Raw genomic sequence first — 23146 nt, forward strand, 5'->3', positions numbered from 1 at the left:
GAAAGATTCTTTGTGGCTGTACATGGTTAAGTTACAGCTTCTACCAGCAGGGGTTAACTGGGTCACGCTAACCAGCCAAACCTTGACTCATTGAGAAGCCCTCCAAAACCAGTACCTGGTTTTAATGACATGTCAGCAATAAAAACAACACACCACTCATATAGAACACAAATCAGTTTTATTTTGAACTGGTTTATTAGTGCACAGACATACATATTCACTACAGTATCTGCATTTGTCATCACATGGAATATAAAATGAAAACAGTGACTATTCAAAATCATCAGTATAAAGATTAATGCTACACCAATTAAATTACAGGTTGAAGTAATGTATTATGAGGATGCACACTATTGAACCAACCTAGTGGTTTGTAACAAATGCAGATTCAGGTTTAGAATGCAAGTCTCCATTTAAAGTTTAATTTAATTATTGTAGTTAGAGACCTTTTCTTTTTTGCTTCTGACTCCCTTCCAATAACATTTTCCTGCATAGCTATCCTCTTCTTTTCCTTACATTACCTTTACCATGTATTCTTCCAACCCCTACTTCTCTTCATGTATTCCCCCCTTTACTGATCCTTCTTTCGGATCAAGCAGTAGGAGTTCCTGCCCACCCAGAAACCAGGGAAGAGCTTCTCATTTAATTTAGCTGTAAATCGATGAACCAGTTTGACCTCCTTGGAGCCATTCTCTCCCTCTTCAACAAGGTAAAACTTGATGATGCCAGCTGGCTCGTCAGCGTAGATGCCAATGACGGGGCAGAGAGGAGCCTGGAATTCTGTGTTCGCTCCATTGTGCCAGACATGGTAGCAGGATCCGGCCCAGCCAACACCCCATGACAGGTCATTCTCTCCCAGGCCACACGAGCCATCCTTAGCTTTTCTCCCTGCGCTTTCACACGCTGCCCCGATCACCACCCAGCCCTCACATTCTACCTCCCAGTACCCACGATTGCCCAGAAGACCCTCCTTACACAGCACCTTCAGGAGGATATTGTGAAAGTCAGTTATATGCTTACTACATGTTGACCATGACAGTCTTACAGATTCAATTTTGTCATCATTTAGTTACCCTCGTGTCATTTCAAACCCATATGACTTTCTTTCTTCTGTGGAACTGTGTGTTGAACTGGATCAGTTTGATTTGCAAACGGATCATTCAGACTCATCTTGTAAAGCAAATCGACCAATTCATTGAAAAGATAAGACTCACAATCACAATACATTCACATATACCGAATTATGGAAGTCCATTTCCATACACACACACATACACAAAGTTGGTAAATTGTAATTATGACAAAAACAGTTGACAGCTAGACAAACTTTGAAGTTGGCTTGAAAAAAGCCTGACCTGAAAGTTTGAAAAACTGTTAAAAGCTTTAATTTTGAGAGTTTTCAATTTGAAGTAGTTTGAAGTTTAAAGCAATTTTAAAACTTAAAGATTGAGGGTTTTGAAGGCAATACAGAAAACAAATAGATAGATAGATAGATAGATAGATAGGTAGAAAGATAGATGACAGACTTACTGCATGTTGCTAGCATATTTTAACACACTGCTTGGAATTAGCATGTAGCTAGCATTTTTAGCATGTCCTTAGGTAGTTGCTAGCTTTTGCTAGTGATAGATATTTGGTGGATGAAGCTGAAATACTCTAATAAAAGTTTTGACCCCCTGAATGAAAGTTTATGGGACTTTTCCTGGTTTTGATTGTCTGCTTAACGAAAATCCTAAGTCAGATCAGTTAGAAAAGATATACAGAAGCACACTAAGTCAGAACACTCTGAAGGTTTGACCTGAGTTTGGTGGTTCTATAGCTTAAAAGACCAGGGAGGAGTTAGAGTTGAAAATTTTAATCTAATAATAATAATAATAATAATTAGTTGAAATAGCATTTCAGTAATAAATGAAAATTATGAAATAAAAAGAATAATTATAACATAAAACATTATGAAACAGTCAAAATTCTTACAAAAAATTTCAATTTTGATTTCATATGTCATAATTCTGACTAGTTTTCTCATAATCATGACTTAAAGTCATAATTATAACATAAAAGTTGAAATTATGAGATACTAAGTCATGTTTTTTGTTGATCAATGTTTATATGCGAATAAGCACTTCAATTAAATCTGATCAATATTGTATATATTTCGTGTACACGTACATCGTGTCTCTTCAGAAGACATGGATTAAACCACTAAATTCATATAAATTACTTTTACGATGTTTTTCTATACCATGTGAAGCTTGACAATTTTGACTATGTAATGGATGGACAAAACAAATGAGAGAACGTTCATTTTGTTCTGAAGATAAATGAAAGGTTTGGAAAGACATGAGGCATAAATGATAACAAAATTTAAATTGTGTGACCAAACCCTTTTAAAGCATAAATAAAAAGACAGTACTAAAAGAAAGAGTTACATGAATGGATCTAAAATCGATTTTTATATTTTACTACAGATTTGAACAACAACAACAACAACAACAACAACAACAACAACAACAACAACAACAACAACAACAACAACAAAACATAGAGACAGATAGAGGAGACTGACTTACCTGTGGTGAATGTTCATATCTCTCTGGTCTGTCCAGAACAGGACACACTTCCTCTGACATACGTGACACTTTGGCCCCACCTTCTGAGAGCCACAACATTTTCTGAGCAGTTCTGTCATCCAGAGAAAGATTTATCCAGTCTGAGAGAGAAATAACATTTCAGAGGACAAGCGGCTATAAATATATCATATATAAAGAATATATAAAAGGACTGTCCCATGCTGATGCGTACACTTCATCAGCTCAGCTCTAGTATCGGGCTCGGTGATGTTGGGCTCGTACGGTGGTGCCTTTGCTGTGATGGAAGGGAGAAGAAAGAGCAAGGGGTCATTATATTATTTACCACCACTGCACAATCCTATTTAAATGTCAGCTGTCTAATGGAGGCTCAGGCTTCAGATGATCTCCATTGTATTATGATCCACTCCCATTACACTATAAAGACAGAAAGGTGTAAAGACAACAGCTGTGCAGAACTCACCTCGAAAATATCACGGTAATGATCACACATGCAAACCATATTGTCAGATGTACATGCCTTTTTGATCTGAGTGTCCAGATCTGTTCTATTATAAGAAAACAATGTTATCCAAACTTTAAAAGACCTGAAATAACAATCGTTTTTTGTGAGATGGTTTTTAGTGAGCACTTAGCTTGGTGAAATGAAATCAAACTACACCTCCGTGCCTGTGACCATCATGCACTGCAAAAATATCTTTAAGAAATTTCCGTAGACAAAAAAAATCCAAACAACAAGTGATCTAGGAGCGTCACACAGATTTTTACAGCAGATGCCATTGTGAGTCTATCCCTCCCTCATACCTGTCATGGCGCTGCTCTGAATAAGGTCTATGGGGTCCGCTCTGATTAAGTGGTGGAAGTTAACAGTACAGTACAGTAATGTAGGATTGCATGGTTCACAAGTACCTGCAGGATTTGCTTCGGCTCTTGATCCTTTTCTTCCTGTAGGAGTGAAAATTGACATCAATTAACATCAGGGGTTAACCTCAAACCACTTTAAATGAAGCAATGGGCAGTTTTAGGATTACACTGACGCTACACAAGTCTTCTATTTCTATACACTGCTTTTCTGAATGCCTTCATTACCTCTTGCGTGCAATGTATCACCCTATGGTATGCCAATCATCTTCCCCCACTGTTGTTAGCACTGAATCATATAGTTTACCCATGTCAGGGTTTAGGTTACATCTAAGAAGCATGCTAGGCCTAAACTTACATTCACCATGGACACATATCATAGGCTCTGACAGCAGTGTCTAAGAATACTTCATTGCCATGGTGTTAGTGGTGTTGGCATGTTTATGTCCAGCACTGGGCTTGCAGGTTTAACACTTTTCTCTCTATTGTTGATTTTCACAAGCACCTTCTCAGAAAACCATCTGCGGTCTTCTGGCTCATGCATTAGTCCTCCCACATTTTTGCCTTCTTTTGTTAATGTGGACATTAACATTAGTCGCTTCCTCACTTTGGTTATAATAATGCTCAGTGGCATTCAGTGTATTAGTTCAAGTTTAAGTGTTAAGTACCAGAGGGGAAGAAGGTCACTGTAACAATGACATGTACAACTAGACTTCCACTTAGTGTCCTGAAAAAAAGAGCATTGTAGTGGTTAAAACAAAAGGTTACTGGTTTGAGGCCTGCAAGTGGCAATTCTCTCTCTCTTTTTTTAAGTTACATGGCTTTGTATATGGTTATATTTTGGCTTTTTATGGCTTTATTGGACTGGGCAAGCAGAGTAAAGATTAGAGAGGAAACCACATAGTGGAGCAAGAGGCACGGGATCAGCAAAGGACCTTGAGCTGGGAATCGAACTCTGGTCTGTGGAGTCGCAGTTGCATTGTGTGTCAGAGCGCTGACCTCAAGGCTATCGACAGTTTTTTCAGTTAAATATCCACAAAATCTTAAGAGAAAATAAATATGCTTGAAAAGTAAGACTGCGTATTATGTTTTCAGAGAATGTATCTTTACAGAATTGCACTTTTACCACAAAAAAAAAAAATTATGTTAAAATATTTGGGCAAAATAATGTGTTTTATTTTACTGCATTGACATAAATTTTTAAGTATAAAAATTTTCAAAACAAGTGAAAAAGTCTATACACTTGGATTTTGATGTGCAGTTCAAATAAATGAATCTTATTTTAAGGTATATTTCTAGCCATTTTATTTTAGATATTTTTTAATGTTTTTAAATATTTTAGTAACACTTTATTTACTGTGTCCTTGTTGCACATCACATGGTGTTACTGTGATAATAACTGCATATAATTACAACCAAACCCTAATCCTAACCCTATAGTAAGTACATGTAGTTAATTATTATTACTCAGTACTTAAATGTATAATTACACTGTAACATGGACACCTTAAAATAAAATATAACCATGTCATATTCTCAGTGTCGGCTGATTAAAATCTGAAAGCGACACCTTGCAGAATTTTTGTCTCACTTTCAGTGAAACCAGATACCATCAGATAACCCCATCAGAGGGGACTGGCATCACTATAATGGATATTCGTGACAGCGTGCAGCCCTAAATGATCGGGTCAGCTGTGTTCCAATGCATACAGGACAGGGACTTCTTTACACCTGTTCAAGACCCCCACCAGTGTTTGTGATCTTGCTGACAATCACTGAAAACAGATCAGTTCAGTAATCACCATCTTTGCCAACATTATCATTTTTTATCAACCTTCAATTTTTTATAATTTATACATCTCGAAGACACACATGCTCTTTGCACATTATGACAAGCAGGCCCTTGAGGCAATCAAGTAAGTATGAGATACAGGCTCAAACAAATGGAGGATAATGCGAAATGTCGGTGCAGTCATTAATCTTTATTAATGTTAAGCACATCAAATGAAACCTTAGAAATAATCCAGGTACACATATAAATTCCATCAATGACTTTGGGCTTAAAGAGGCAGTTATAGAGGAATGGATGGTCGAGAAACGAAGGGAACAGAGGTGGTAAGGGATCAGGGCCAGAGATTAGCAACTGCTGCTGACAGGTCACTCCATCAGTCATAGCCTGTTTCACCCTCTCTTCGGGACTTCTCCCTTATAGGGGCTGGTATGGAGGGACTCAGAAAGAACAAGAGGGAGGGGTCGAGCAGAACAGCCAGCATACTATACTATAACCATGGTCATGAAGCAGAGCTCCAAAATAAAACAAGTCAGAAAGATCTTGGTGAGAATCTGTTCACGCAAGTTAAAGATGCAATGACAGCTCTTTAAGTTAGGGGTTTCTCCCTGGTGTGAGATTCAACCCTGGTGTTTTGTGAGTGGTAACTTGGTGGAGAGTGACCATGAGTGGAAAAATGATGTAAACAAGAGGTACATTGAGGGGGACAACCTTGTTTCAAAATCCCTTATGTCCAATGAGGGGTCATCCACAAAGCCTCGTTCGTTCACATCTTTCACCAGATCAACATACAACTGTGAAAGGTTTGGCACAGATCAGAAGACATCTGTATTACGGTCTCATTTTCCAGTAAAAAAAAACAACAACAGCAACAACAAAACCCCAGAAAAGGTGATTTTCATCCCGAACATCAAGTTTACAGCATTTCCTTTAAAGGTGACATATTATGCTCTTTTCACAAGATGTAATATGAATCTATGGCGTCCCCAGAATCTGTCTGTGAAATTTCAGCTCAAAATACCCCCCAGATAATTTATTATAGCTTTTCAAATTTGCCCACACAAAAACGCACCGTAAGTTTGCTTTATGAAACTGGATCAACTGACAATAAGTCTGATCAAACAAAATAAGCCTGGCTTGTATTCTAATCATGTTTTATGGAACAGCCCTCTGCAGCATCTAAAAGTTGCAATCTCTTCCGGAGACTATCCGTAAGGCTGTACTCCGCTACTGGTTATTTCTGAGATTTTGGATGATTCACGTGTTTTGTTATTGTTATTAGTAAGTTGTTATATGGCAACTTATGCTGGGAAACTAACCTGGTCCAGGGCAGGCTAACTATCAGGCTAATAAGCCTGAGTTGTTTCACCGTTCCTCTAACACTGAACACCAGGAACACAATGATATTACCACTGACACTCTCCATACCATAATTAGACTTTATATACAGTATATATATATATATATATACATATATTTTTTTTTCATAAACAATTGATATTATACAATATAATTACAATATACAATATATATCCTACAGGTGTTCTTTCTTTATTGGCTGAATGTTTTGTGCCCAATTTTTAATTAGATTGTTTTAAAAATGTATGAATACATTTCTCTCTGGTTTTGTTTGGCAGCTGCAATACATTTTTATGCTTAATAGAAGAACATTAGAAGAACATTACAATCTTTAAAAAAACAGAAGTTAAAATCACAAAATTAAAAATAAATAATTACAAAAGCTTAGACTAAATTGAACTGGTAATTGACCTACAGTAACGCCCATTACAATAGTCCCTTTACAGTTATTGCTATCATAAAAATACACTACTTGTAGGTTTAAAATTCTAAATAAAGCACATCTAATGTCCAACAACAAATATTTTAGCATATATATATATATATATATATATATATATATATATATATATATCTCATATCTTTATTATGTCTTTCAATTCAAACATATTTAACACAATTATACAAATGGACAGTTCCTTTAAAGACATATTTCTCCCCAATAATTATTACTTATTTTTCCTTCTACTTTTTCCCTTTTTTTCTTTTGTGATTATACCCACCAACACATACAAAAACACATAATTAGATCAATAACCAATATGTGCATGCATAGTTAGACACTTTTACATATGAAAAAATGAAAAAGTATATATATATAAATACATATTAATAAAAATTCAAGTAATATTATTTAAATAGCAAATAATAACAATATTATGTAAGTAAATGCATTAAATAACAAATAACTTTAGGGACGGAGGGTTATATATAAAAAAGTAATTAATGTAATATGTATTCCTTTATTTTATGGAATATTCTTTGATTTTAGAATTGCCCATATCTTTTCAAAATTTATATTTTTGCTCTTAATTTCATGTTATCCTCTCCATAGTGTACTTTAGAAACTAAATCTTACCAATCATTTAAAACTGGGGATTTTTGCTTTCTCTCCCCAAAAATGATTGCTTTAAAAGCTGTAATTCTCAGTAATCTAAATAAGTATAACTCATCTTTATTAAGTAGCATATGTCCTACACCCAAAAAACTATAGTTTGTATCTTTATAATATTTGGTTTTTAAAAAATGTCTTCCCTGAATTAGCCTAGGCTAGGCCTACTTGTTCATTTTCTTTTATTATTTTAAGTATAAAATATATGAGTGTTGCTGTAAGTTCACTGCAATTTATCCAACATCCTAAAGATAAATGATTATAGTTAGAAGATATTTCTGATGTTATAAAATATCGCATATTAATTTTCTAAGCAAAATATATTTAAGTCAGAATTAGGCTATTGCACTCCTATTTTGCACTCATGCTTGAAGCAGCGCTCGTTCAATGTGAAGTAAATGGAAATACTTGCACGACTTTCTAACATTTACAGAGAATATACTTGTAAATTTAAGTTTTGCACAGAGGAAAACATCATGTCTCAAACGCATAAAACAGCACAAAATATGTGCTGTTTGCTGTGGTGGATAGATTTGATCCATGATCGACCTCTGGGGCTGCTTAAGAAAAGCGTGCACACGCAAAATCCTAGACTAGATCAACCTGGATCAAATTAGTGGGATTACGTGAACTTCAATTACCTTTTATGAAACCACTTTAGCCCAAATTTGTTAGGTTCATTCAAGTCAGGTGTTGGAGTTTAATCCCCCCTTTTAGAGTCTTTTATGAAACAGCCCTCTGGACGTTTCTGAATGGTTAGTGTAGCCTATAATTCATGTAGGCCTAGTTGTTGTGGAGTTAGATTGATTCATCTCATTGACTTGCATGTACTGTCATGTTCAACTTTTACACAAGTTGACACAGTTCCCAGAGGTCTTTATAAGACCACTGTGGAATGTTTTGGTCAAATATTGCTCTGTGCTCATCTGTGCAGCCAGTGACAGAACAGTTTGCATACTTTGCTTAAACTTTTGCTATTGCGTTAGAACTGTTACACTGTTGTTGCTTGCGAAAACCAAATGGTTGGGACGGTAATATTATAATAAAATTCCCTTCCTACGTCAGAAGGGGATCGAAATCTGATCGCTCCTGAACCTCCTCAACCACCACCAATTTGCAGCATCCATCTTGGGAATGCGACGGCAGCCATAGTGCACCAGAACACCCACCACACACCATCTTATTGGTGGAGAGGTAGAGTGATGAAGCCAATCAGTGTAAATATATATATATATATATACATATATATATATATATATATGTATATATATATATATATATATATAGGGGTGATTAGGATGCCATGACGATGGACAGAAGCCAAAGGGCAAATTTGGCCAGGATGCTGGGGTTAAACCCCTACTCTTTTTTCGATGGACATCCTGGGATTTTTAATGACCCCAGAGAGTCAGGACCTTTGTTTAACGTCTTATCCTAAGGACGGTGCTTTTTGACAGTATAGTGTCCCCATCACTGTGGCGTTAGGGCCCACACAGACCACAGGGTGAGCGCCCCCTGCTGGCCTCACTAACACCTCTTCCAGCAGCAGGACGTCTCCCATCCAGGGCGGGCCATCAGTCATATCACCCTAAATCTACAATTCCTTCATATTAACATGGTAAATTTGTGCCCTATTTTAAAATTTTCTAATCTATTTTACATTTATATATATATATTTTTATTACATTTATTAAACAATATATTGTTATATAGTAAAATATAATAATTTAATTAACTTTATGCTTTTTTTTACATTTGTACACAATTCAAGATATATTATCTAAAAAGTCTTACAAAAATAGTGCTTCTCAAGTAAATGTATTATATATATATATATATATATATATATACTTATACTCTTAAAATATAATACTTTTACTTGAAAATAACAATTCTTTCATAAAACTAGAAAATATCATGGTAAAATCTGTTATATTATCCATGGTATGGTATCAACATTTTTTATTACCTACGTGAAACTTTTTTTTTTTTTTTTACCTCTTTTCCTTTATTGAATCTTTGCAATAAAACTGGCATCATATAAACTGGAACAACCTTCTACTGTTGAGTAAGTTTGAAGTTCACCTCTTTTTAGCATCAGCAGCTATGTTGTTGACCTCAGGGTCTTTGCTAGGCTTCTGTGTTCTTTTGCTCGTGATGACAGTGCAGAAAGCGAGTTGTTTGTGTTGGACACGTCCCTAGCGTGTCTTGCCAACCCCTGCCATGCACCCAGCCACTATGGGCATGCTGGGATGGTTCATATTTGGTGGTTGGATCAAGGAGATGCTATGCATGATGATTTGAGAGGGAAGGCGATGGATATGATCTTGTGGCCCCCCGAGTGTTGAAAACCACATGCTGAGTGTCGGCCTTCTGTTGATTGCTTACTTGAAACAGGCCCGATGGAAAATAACATGAACAGACAGATGCACAAATAGAGGGATTCATGTCTGTAAAGGGAGATTTTGGAGGTGTGACACATTACAGTCCTGAGAAAGACATTCTACCCGCTTGGATAAGAGACGTTCTCAGGTATTGGTTAGATCAGATCTCTCTTAACATTGATTGAGTTTGTTTCCATGCTGACTTAGAATTACGCACTCATGGTGTCAGCTTGTGACTAATCTTGCCGAATACTGCCATGCCCAGTAAGTCAGACCCAACTTGACTAAATCACAGAAGGCATACAAGGACGGTGGAGGGGGAGATGAATTACTGTGGAGGGTTTTACACTTCATTATGCCTGTGATCAAGGTGGCGGTATATCATCATTGATAAGTTCATAAGAAATCAGTGGGAGCCTCTTTTGAACTTTTAATAAGGTGTTAACAAGGTGAAAGGCAATACTAAAAATTATATTATATAATTTAATTTGACATGTTAACTTATTTTATATTGTTTTAATTTAATTCAAAAAGCGCGAAAAACTAAAATTGAAATGAACTTAAGAGCAAGATGGAAGAGAAAGAGATAGAGTTGTTGAGATGACAGATGAGGACGACGTGTTAAAGTAGAAGGGTGAAAGAGGTACTGTACCGTGCAACTATATTAACACCTGAAAGAAGATTCATCTAATGGGTTACTTTTGTACATAGCCTATACATCAATTTCACTGTCTGATATTGAATTTGGAAACATTTTAAATATGCAATGATTTACTTATAGTGTTGGGCAAACACTGTATACCTTAACAGTATTTGTAAATGCTGAGTAAAAGCCTTGTTTATGTGTACATATGTCCCATTTGACCTCTTTAAAGCACTTTAAATAGTATGTAAGTGATAAGACTGCTTGAGTCTAGAGGATTTTTAACAACATGCTTATCTTAAAATATATGCAGGGCCAAGAGAGAGAGGTCTTGTATGAGCATCTTTCCTCTCATTATAATTTGTTGTTGAAAGATTGAGTAGAGCAGCTGCTAAACTCTTTGTCTCTGTAAATACTATTATTATTTTCCTGTGAGATGTTAAGCTGTGCACAAGAGCCTGGAGAGTAACAGTATGACAATAATGTCCAAGGTGCCCTTCCCCATGCCTTCAACCGTTAATCTTTCGTATATACCTCTGATCTCATCTTTCTTAGAGTATACGCAACTCACACAAACTGTCAGAATAACCTTCCATCAAATTCAGCATTGTGGTGACACTTTTAGTTTGGGTACTGTCACCAGAGCTATAAATACTGCAGGTCCTAGGCATGTAGACTCGGTTTGAAGTGTCTAGAAAGATGTGTGTTTGCATGACCAGGTGCATTCCATAGTCTGAGATGAATTATTATCATTACATTCCAGACTATGGTCACACACACATGCACACATATTTACTTAGATCTCCCAATAGGGACATTCCATGGACTATTATTGTTTTTATATACAATTTTTTTTTTCAAGAAATGAGGACGTCCCTAAAAGGAGGTTTGTCAGATTTAGCTCACTACAAAGATGTCCACAAAAATGGTTAAGGCACACACAAACACACAATTTTCCCCTTCTGATCCAAATATATCGGTCAGTTAGGTTATTTTATGTTTTTAATTTTGTGATATACCATGATAAACGAGAATATAAATAATATTAAATTATATATATATATATATATATATATATATATATATATATATATATATTGTTTATCGTGGTATATCACAAAATTAAAAACATAAAATAATCTAACTTAGTGAAAAACTAATACAAATAAAAAATAAGTGAATAAAAAACTAATTTTTTTATTTCTAACTAATACAAATAAAAAACTAAGTGATATAATTTATATAATATATATATACACATATATTATTTTTATATATATATATATATATATATATATATATATAATACAAATCAAATATTTATGAATTAAATAACTTAAAAAATATTATTTTTAATCAAACTAAATATGATTATACCATAACCACACAAATATAGACTTTGTTTAGGGCTTTTCCTCAGGCAACTTAATTTTCTTCTGCCCTCACTTAGTTTTGCTGTTTTTTTAAAAATATATTATTTGACTTGTGCATTTGATTTTTGATTTTATATTCTTAGATTTAAGATTTATTTATTACTATGTCAATTTTCTTCTGTTGATCTCCTTCCATTTATATCCATGTGAAAATTGAGGTACATAAATATGTCTTCTATAAAGCACTGTTTTATTTACTTCTAGAGTGCCAGATTATTAAAAGTATCAAGCAACATCCAATGGTGCACTTGTAGCAAGTTACAGCTCTTAGCTTAATTAAGGCAGAAAATGACAACAAGGTGTCCTGGCAGACAGGTGAGCCTGTTTGGACAATAGTACATTGATATAGGTAAGGCAATGAGAGCAGTCCTTACCTGCTTTCTTTGCTTCAGGCATGATTCCGTTGGTGCTTGGGGTACTACTGGGCATTGCAGGGGTGGATGAGCGTCTTTTGACTCCGAGTCTCTCAGTCTCTGAGTTCCCTTCTTATTCACACTGGAAAATAGGGGGAGGAAAAGACACTGCCTATGGGGAGGGGGTCTGTAGGTGGTCGAGGTGGTGAACACGAGGTTGATCCTGTCACTTAAACCATGTGTAGTTCACCTATACCATGAAATGAGCCAATAAAATTATATATAGTACCGCACACATACACACAGTTGTGAATATGAAGCAGATCTGATGAGAGAGAAAAAAAGTGCAGAGTGCAAAAGTTTAAAGAAAATAGCAGAGTATTTAGTATATTTCACTGAAAGTGTTTTGTGCAAAAAGTGTTTACATTTTTTTTGTTTGTACAAAGAGAAGAAAGAATAGGTTTTCTGACCCCAGAGTTCAGCAGGGTGTTTGACATTGCACTCACATTACTGTCACGTCTTAAGAACATCTTCACATGCAACCCAAACATTTTTTGGCTCACCTTTTTATGTTGTGGGAAATGTTATGTATCAACAGCAACTTTTACCAGTACTGAGATTTTGGACTTGCAAATTGACCTGAAGGGTGTCATAAGAAGCCGAAGATTTAGCTTTCCTCTAAAACATCTCGAAGCAATGCGGATTGAAATAAATGATTTACTAATATTGCTGAAACTTGGCTGCAGAACTTGTCACACCTCATTTAAGGCCTCCAAAAATTATATCAATTGCTTAATGGAACAAAAGGATCGTAAAAACAAGTATGTACTAATCGAAGGTGGATCCACTGAACCGTATTATAGCACATTATCCCTTTGTAATGAGACATTTCTTCATCTCCAACTTTAATGCTTGAAAGCAGACTGTCGATTATGTAAGTATAGCCCATCTTCATTCCTGAAGAATGAGACAGGTGTATTACTCCGCTCTCATTCTTTTCACTCAAGCACCTCGGTTCTCTTTAACATGGTAATGAGAAACCGCTTCCCTTCCACTTTGAAGACCTGCAAGTTAGTCGGTGGAATTTTGATAGGCAGCAACTGTAAGCTATGTTTAGCTAAAACAGTACATTGTGTGGGTATGTGAATGTATAAGAGACACCCTAACCATACCTCCCGCCGAAATAGCATCGGAGGAATGACAATGGTTTGTAGGTTAACCAGCACAATGTGTTTATCTGTTCTGCATAAATCAGAAGTAACTATTATCAGAAGATAGTCACAAGAAAGATTCTAGTTTCCAATACGAAAAGTCTTATTATTATTGTAAACTCTGGTAAAATACAAATGGTGTAACAGGGTGTGCGTTAAACAGTGTTGGACAAGCTACTTAGAAAATTTAGTGAGCTAAGGTAGCAGTTACTCTACATTAAATGTAGCTTCACTACACTGAAGCTATACCACCCTGGGAAATGTAGCAAGCTAAGCTACAGCAATATGGCAAAAGTAGTTTACTACATCTAAGCTACTTTTTTCAAATTTAATTTTTATATTGAACCAACTTAATTCCAAGTCAATGCTAAGTGATCAAAAAAATTGTCAATCAGACATATAGGCAGGCATAATTTGTCAGTTCAATTGTTTATTCAACAACTGTTCCAAACCAATTTGAAAAAAAAAAAAAAAAACCATAACTATATAAAACCATATTGCTATATAAAACTATAACAAAACCAGGTGTCAAGAGTGTGTGCATCTTTTTCCATTTCTCATGTGTCAGCCCAAGGATTGATATTGGTACGTGATGTCACACCATACGGAGCAGAAGGTGGTGGTAATGCACCAAAAAGATGGTTTGTAGGGCCCTATGAAATCCGTTTTATTTTTTCCCAGAGTCCAAATTCAGTTTTTTTTGTTTGTTTTTTCATTTTTCTGGACTCCCATTTTAATGGCTAAATAAAATTTTTGTAATCAAAAACATGTAATTAATTGAAATCATGAAACGTATACAATAAAAAAAAATTAAATTACTTTAAGGGTACTATGAAAGTTTTTTTTTTTATGGTTTAAATTGTAATGACCAACTATTTAAAATGTAGGCCTAATGATTTAAAGTGTTAGTTCAACCAAAAATGAAAATTCTGTCAGCATTTACTGACCCTCATGTTGTTCCAACACCGTAAGACCTTCGTTCATCTTCGGAACATGAATGAAGATATTTTTGATGAAATCTGAGAGCACTCATCCATAGGCTTCTTCAGGGATTTAATTTGCAGGCCCTGAAAAGTTATTAAAGACATCATTAAAATAGTCCAAGTGACTACATTGGCTCAATCTTAAGTTTATCAAGCGACGAAAACACTTTTTGTGCGCAAAACCCCCCCAAAAATAACGACTTTATTTCAACTATTCATTTCCTTCTCTGTGGGCCTCAAGTCAGTTCACTAGTGTAAAAGCATACGCTTCTGTTGTTGTACGTCACACGCATCACACACATGACCAGCTTCGGCCAATAGTGAGCCTACGTGTGACGTAGCTCTACGCTATTACACTAAGTTAACTGACTAGAGGCCCACAGAGAAGGAAATTAATAGTTGAAATAACGTCGTTATTTTTGTTTGTTTTTGCGCAAAAAAGTTCTCGTCGCTTGATAAAATTAAGATTGAGACACTGTAGTCACTTGGACCATTTTAACGATGTCTTTAATAACTTTTCGGGGCTGGCAAGTTTCAATCCCTTAGAAGCCTATGGAGGAGTGATCCAGCTCTCAGATTTCATCAAAAATATCTTAATTCGTGTTCCGAAGATGAACGAAGGTCTTACGGGGTTGGAACAACATGAGGGTGAGTAAATGCTGACATATTTTCATTTTTGGGTGAACTATCCCTTTAAGCAAAACTTTCTTCAAAGGTTAAACCAACCTTTTATTTTGACAGGTTGCCATGTAGCTAGACCTTTGAGTCTGTTTTTTTTTATTTATTTTTTTATATGACGACAGTTTTTCTCAAATCAAGCTAAAATGCTACTAAAGTGACTCTCAGAGCGGCTGAAGTTCATCGATCCATTACTGAAAAAAAATCGCAAGCGTCATGGGTGCTTCAGTGTGTGGTAAATGAATCCGCGCGTCTGAGCCATTCATTCACAGAGACACGCAGAACATGCATGATTCCTTTTTAAATAGTCTTTATGCGGTTTAATATTCACAGACACTAGTCTATATCACGATATTATTTAAGTTTACTTGCCTTCTTTTCATCCAAGATCTGACAAATTCCGTGAAATTCTGCGTTATACAGTAAATTTCGTTTTTATGCATGGATACCGCAACTCAGCCCATGTTTTCCGTGTATTGTGATAACGAAATCATATGGACCTATGGTTGCCAACCACCGTAAAACAAGAAGAAGAAGTCACCATCACAAACTGATCCAGCATCAGTGATACTTAGCAGATGTATTTCCGATTTGAGCTTGAGAAATGCTTCGGAAAATGTAGCTTGTGTGGACACTACCACACTACTGAAAAGCTATTTGATTCAGAAAACAGCGACACTACCACCACGCTACTGAGAAATGTAGTTAAACTAGTAGCGCCACTACTTGTAGCGACGCTACTGCCCAACACACAAACAGACCGACAAAGTAAAGGAGAGGAACTTAAACGTGAACTAAATGACAAACAACTGTGAAGATTAGTGTCCATGGAAACTGATTAGTGGCAGGAAATTTAAACAAAGGAACACGTGATGAATGAAAACAAGCTTAAAGTTTACGAAAACGAAACTAACAAATGCAACTGAATAAGCATGACAGAACGCTCCCCCCTCGAAGGCTCAATCTCGTGGCATGGAGTGATGGTGGACATCCAATGGCACAGACCCAGAGCCTAGAGACAACAGCACCCAAGGGAGTCTAAGGAGGAGCCAAGGTGGAGTTGATGTTGACGTCAACTGGGGGAAGACCGGAGGCAAAGCCGATGGATCACAGGGCACAAAAGGCAAGCCGATGGAGCAGAGCGACATCACTGGCACAGGAGGCATAGGCAACGAGCGCCTGAGGTGGAGCCAGATTACCCGAGGACTGAGGCAATGCCTGTGTGATGGAGGACTGAGGCATACCTGATGGGAAGGAGGAGCCCGCTGCAGCCGCAGGGGTGTAGGAACGGAGAAAAGTGGAAAATCCACAAGTCCGTGGCAGAGGTGGACTGAAGACTGACCAAGGGAGAGCCGATGGGATGAGGGAACCCCGTGGAGTTGAAAGACAGAGGGTGGAGCCATGAAATCTACTCGCTCAGGCGCTGATGGAGGTTGCTCAACCTGAGGCTCGACATCACAGCTTAGCATTACCGATAGTGAAGGGCTGCAAACTTCCAGCAGAGGCGGGGCTGGAGGACTGACTGAGCAGATGGAGACTCGAGATCGAAGGTAGGATATAGTCCATTGTGTTGTCTAGAAACAGCAATGAAAGTTTAGAGCGTACCGATAAACCTCAGTCCAAATCATTGATGGTGCGCTCTAGAAACAGTGATAAAGGTTCTGAACAAATAAACAATCTACCATCTGAACAGTCCCTAGTGCGGTCTAAGAACAGTGATGAGGAACATGAAAAGAGGTGGCATCGGGTGGGAGTCAACACCTCCGCACTGAAGTCCATCAGCCAGTCCTCAGTCTTCATTTCCACCAGTATACCCTCAGCCACAGATGTCCCGGGCTCACACCCCTGATCAGACTCATGGGGGGCTCCTCTTGTTGTGATGACAACGCATCCCTGAAGTGCCAGCCTCATCAGCCCTGTGAAGGCCTCATGGACACCTAAACAAACTCATCTCCATACTGGCGTGATGACTCCGACCCCCAACCAGATGGAACTGGATAAATATTGTGAAAGTACTGATCCAATCTGACTTCTGACCTATAATGCTGCCTTAATCATAATCATAATCTGTTCGTTCGTTGGCCCCCTGACTGAGCCTGGGTTCTCCCAAGGTTTTTTTCTCCATTCTGTCACCTGGAGTTTTGGTTCCTTGCCACTGTCGCCTTTTGGCTTGCTTAGTTGGGGACATTTAATTTTATATTTAACAATATTATTACAAAATTATTTTCCTGTTATCCCTGTAAAGCTGCTTTGAAACAATCTGTATTGTAAAAAGCGCTATATAAATAAAGGTGACAACCAGGTGACTGTCCACTTATCGGGCTCTGGCTGACGCGTCGCAGCAGGTTGTAGCTCTGTCTGCGGGGGACTTACGATTCCTCCGTGGCCACAGGTGCCGAAACAGGCTCTGGGTCCGGATGTGTTCTGGACCGGGGGTAGACACTCCAGACACCAGATGATGACATCCCTCCAGTTTAGTCCAGAGGTGTCTGAGAGGTCTATGGTATAGTGGTAGTTAGCCCAGATCCAGAAAAAATATTTCAGGGACTTGTCGAAGGTGCTAGTGATGGCAAGAAAACACATTTTCAGCAAATAAAATAATAATAAAAAAATAAAAAAACTAACGCCCTTCTGGGCAATCACAGAAAACTTAGCTGCATAATCCATCTTTTGGGTCGGTCGATCTGCCACAAGATGAAGATGATTCCAGTGGTTCTGTATTGGAACCTTAATAATTTAAAATACAGAGGGTGTGCATTAAACAAATGTAAACATAAATATCAACCAACAAACACAGACTGAATGTGAGGAACTTAAATGCACATGGCGATGAACTAAATGACAAACAGCTGTGAAGATTAGTGTCCATGGAAACTGATGAGTGGTGGGAAATTCAAACAAAGGAACATGTGATGAATGAAAACAAACTAAAAGTACATGAAACCGAAACTAAAAACAAACACAACTGAATAGGCGTGACAATTATATATATATATATATATATATATATATATATATATATTATCTCACAAAAGTGAGTACACCCCTCACATTTCGGGAACCATTTTAATATATCTTCTCAAGGGACAAAACTATGGAAATGAAAGTTGGATATATGAGTAGTCAGTGTGCTGCTTGTATAGAACTGTATAGAACAGTATAGAACTGTCCTCTGAAAATAACTCAACATAAAGCCATTATTGTCAAAATAGCTTGCAACAAAAGTGAGTACACCCTAGGTGAACATGTCAAAACTGTGCCCAAAGTGTCAATATTTTGTGTGAGCACCATTTTTATCTAGCACTGCCTTAATCCTCCTGGCCATGGAGTTCACCAGAGCTGCACAGGTTGTTGCTGGGATCCTCCATACTGACATCACGGAGCTGCTGGATGTTTGACACATGGCACTTCTCCACTTTCCGCTTGAGGATTCCCCACAGGTGCTCAATTGGGTTCAGGTCTGGAGAAATACTTTCCACTCCATCACCATCACCTTCACCTTCACCTTCAGCTTCCTCAGCAAGGCAGTTGTCATCTTGGCGGTGTGTTTGGGGTCGTTATCATGCCGTTCGGTCCAGTTTCTGAGGTCATCATGTTCTGCTTCAGAATGTCACAGTATATGTTGGAATCCATGTTTCCCTCAATGAAGCTCAGCTACCCAGTACCAGCAGCACTCATGCAGCCGCAGACCATGATGATACCCCCACCTTGCTTGACTGTAGGCAAGACACAATTTTCTTGGTACTTCTCACCAGGATATCACCACACATACTGGACATCATCTGAGCCAAACAAGTTTATCTTAGTCTCATCAGGCCACAGGACATGGTTCCAGCAATTCATGCTCTTGGACAGGTTGTCTTCAGAAAACTGTTTACAGGGTTTCTTGTGAGCCAGCTTCAGAAGAGGCTTCCTTCTGGGACGACGGCCATGCAAACCGACTTGATGCTGTGTGTGGCATATGGTCTGAGCACTGACAAGCTGATCTTCCGCTTCTGCAACCTCTAAAGCAATGCTGGTAGCATGAGGACTCAACTTCTTTGATTGATCCTTGCGAGGCCTGTTACGAGTGGAACCCGTCTTGGAAAACCTCTGTATGACCCTGTCCACTGTACTGTAACTCAGTTTCAGGGTGTTACCAATCTTCTTATAGCCTTGGCCATCTTTATGGAGAGCAACAATTCTAATTCTCAAATCCTTAAAGAGTTCTTTGCCATGTTGAACATCCAGTGGTCAGTATGAGAGAATTGTACTCAAAGCACAAAATGTAACTGCTCTAATACAAGATACACAAAATTGTATGGTCCTGTCAATCAAGCAGACAAAAACATAAACATGATGAAAAGGACGTGGCTTTGCATGGTTAAACCACGTACTGATGTTATTAGTTAGGGTGTACTCATTTTTTTTGCCAGCTATTTTGACAATAATGGCTGTATGTTGAGTTATTTTCATAGGACAGTAAATATATACTGCTATACAAGCAGCACACTGACTACTCTGAGATACTACACGTGTGTGTGTATACACACACTAGTGGTTTAAGCAGAACAGATAAATCAACAACAATCAAAACAGAACTAATAAAAATAGTAGCACAAATGGAATATTAAGTATGATATAATATAGGTGGGTGTATTGATACCATATATATATATATACAAAATATATTACATAATTTTCAATAGTTTTGAATATATTGATATAATATTGTACTCAAGCACATAGCCAGTAAAGCAAATCACAAGCCATGTGCTCACACTCAGCAAATGAAAACACTCATAAGCCACGTGTTCACACAAAACATGACAACATGAAAGCATGCAGCCAGTGAAAAACACAAGCTGCATGCAACACAGCACAAGACAAAACATGACATGAAAGCACATGAAAGGCACAAAGACAAGACAAAACAGGAGTGTCAGGGCTCTGTAACAAAACCAAGAAATAGACTAGACAGAAGTGACAGAACCCAGACAAATATAATATAATTTAAAATAATATAATATAAAGTAGAATACACAGATAAAATGTCACACACACACATATATATATATATATATATATATATATATATATATATATATATATATATATATATATATATATAACCACCATGTCAATAACCACCATGTCAATGTGTCAATAGAGATAAATCAAAACCGTGAGACCTCACTAGACCTTTGCTGTAAACACAAGCTCAGAATACTTTAAAATCACAGTTGCATCCTTGGCGCACTGAGTAACGGGTAGTCATGGCGACACAGCTGATCAGACAGTGACAGGATGTGAGATTTATGACTGTCCACTGACAGAGGCTTCTTCTAAACAGAGGTTTCGGTTTCCTTTTCCTGCCATGTTTATGTGCTCTATTCTCACATGCCATGCAATTCTTCTTATGGACATATTTGAAGTGGGGTTGAGTTCAGAATCAGACTTATTTTAGCAAAAGTTGAGCAATTTGCATACCATAGTACATTTCTCCCAGGGGAAAAAATGAAAACAATATTTTTTATCCCCGAAAAAACAACAACATTTCAGTCTGAATAACTTGCAAATGTTTTGTGACCTAAATGCAATACTAACTGACTAAAACTAGCATGTCAAATTGTGTTTGTTATTCTCTTATTTGGGCTTTTTGTGTCTTTCTCTGTGTGTTCAGACGAATACAGTGGCAGGCGGTGAGCGAAAGAGTGAGCCAGAGAGAAATGCCCTTATGACGCCACACACAGCACTGTTCTGTCTCAGTTTCAACCATGTGCTTCTTGGTATCCACACATTCATCAGGACTGTGGTGATAGTTCTTAACTGAAAGATCTATTTGTAGAGAAATTCACAAGTTACCTAACACCAAACATATAGATAGGGCTAAACACTTGAGATTTGTAAAGTCAGATGTACAATGTTTTACTTCTCATTAGTTTAACAGCTAAAGCCGAGAAAACAAATGAAGGTCTCCTGCTTGGTCATTTGACCTGGTACATTTTACCCCACCAGGGCTGTTTACAGAGGCCAGTAAGTACAAAGGTGTCGACCTTGGCATACAAGCAGATCCCTTTACTTGCAAATGACTTTGAAATTCATTCAAGCTCTGTTTAACCATGAGTTTAACCATGACTTTGACTTTGGCCTGGACACAAAGAGACTGACAGTGATTGATTAAGGTAATTCACTTGACCTGCTCCATGGGACTACAAAATCTTTCAGAGAACATGGGTGGGTGGTGTGGTCAAGGGTTTAGAGGAACACGATAGAGTGTTGTCTCTGTGAGCCTCATAAGATCCAGATTTACCACACACTGCGAAAGTAGTACATGAACCGACCCAAGACAAACAGGCCCACAAGCTGAGAATGACTGACAGCTGACAAAGATAGCCACAGAAAGGGGACATGAGCATATGGTATGCGGGAGTCGATCTAGAACATTCTATCCCCAAGTTCACTTCTGTTTACAGCAAACACACTCATAGCCGCATGATTGGCAACGTCTAATGAAATAGCAATGAGAGGATGGATAAAGTCTCGCAGAAGAGCCATGTCTGTTGAAAGTCAAGCTTTGATGATTAATCTCAACCAACTGTTGCCATGAGTTGCCTTTTTCTGAATATAACTGGGAAAAAAGTCCCTACAATATAGTTCAAAAGGATTTTTTCGTCATGCTTTTGAGAAATGTTTCTTATGCTTGCCACTGCTACATTTATTTGAACACACATACAGTACAAGCAGGAATAATGTGAAATATTTCCTGTTTTTTATTTTAATATATTTCAAAGTGTAATTTATTCCGGTGATGGTAAAGCTGAATTTTCAGCATCAATATTCCAGTCTTCAGTGTCACATGATCCATCAGTAATCATTCTAATATGATGATTTGGTGCCCAAGAAAAAATTCTAATTATCAATGTTGAAAACAGTTGTGCTGCTTAAGGAATACCTCTGATGGATAAATATGAAGTTCAAAAGAACAGCATTTACTTAAAATAAAAATCACTTGCAATATTATAAATGTCTTTTTAATTTCAATTGAATGGGTCTTTGCTGAATGAACGTATTGATTTCTTTAAAAAATGTAAAGAAGCTGTAATATACAAATACATTGTAATCCATAACGCACTTCACTTTTTACCAGTAATCATTTCAGGCTTATGCTCAGTTATTTATGTCATTAAGGTGCAAAGAGAAGTGGTATTTCCAGCATCAACATGATGTAGAATAAACCCAAATAGCACTGGGTCAGAAAACAAGACAAGGAGGTAAAGACAAGAGCATTAGATGGAGTTGTAAAGATCTCAATCCTCTGGTCACCTGTTAAAGGACAAACAAAAAAAACACTTTTCATATGCATGCGAATGAGAGTCAGGAAACGCAAGCTCAAGCGAATAATTTTTGCATGTCGCTTTGATCCGAAGTTTAAGTTCGGTAAACTCTGCCCTGCGAATTAATTTCACGTGAAGACGTCTGACTAACAAAAGAATGATATGCCATAACGTGATTTTTTTAGCTGCAGTAAAAAGATGCAAACTTTAAATCTGCAGGATTGCAGTAAAGTGGAGTAGATTGCATATTTTGACATTTTTTACGTACTGTCTTTTTAAAAAAACATAGAATGGGATGTCATTTTGCGACTATTGCAGTGTCTGTAGAAATTTAGCGTGCTCAAAGTCTAGTGTGACCGTGGCTTTAGTTTTCAAAGTGCTTGTATAATAAATATTAATGGCAGTAGTTCTTGTAAACAACCATGCTGACAACTTCG

At 37.3% G+C, this 23146-nt stretch overlaps 1 protein-coding gene across 1 annotated transcript; it reads right to left on the bottom strand.

Moving 5' to 3' along the window:
• Positions 1-159: 159 nt before the first annotated feature.
• LOC143721807 (tripartite motif-containing protein 16-like protein) lies at positions 160-12662 on the bottom strand. The gene is made up of 5 exons (XM_077212622.1): positions 12543-12662; positions 3498-3533; positions 2803-2865; positions 2571-2710; positions 160-982 (listed from the first exon to the last, which is right to left on the bottom strand). The coding sequence occupies exons 1-5, from the start codon at positions 12595-12597 to the stop codon at positions 572-574; spliced, it is 705 nt and encodes a 234-aa protein (XP_077068737.1). The 5' UTR covers positions 12598-12662; the 3' UTR covers positions 160-571.
• Between the last annotated feature and the right edge of the window lie 10484 nt (positions 12663-23146).

Source organism: Siphateles boraxobius, unplaced genomic scaffold (assembly GCF_051911475.1).
Source record: "Siphateles boraxobius isolate OS27281-9 unplaced genomic scaffold, OSU_SipBor_1 66, whole genome shotgun sequence".
Classification (NCBI taxonomy): domain Eukaryota; kingdom Metazoa; phylum Chordata; class Actinopteri; order Cypriniformes; family Leuciscidae; genus Siphateles; species Siphateles boraxobius.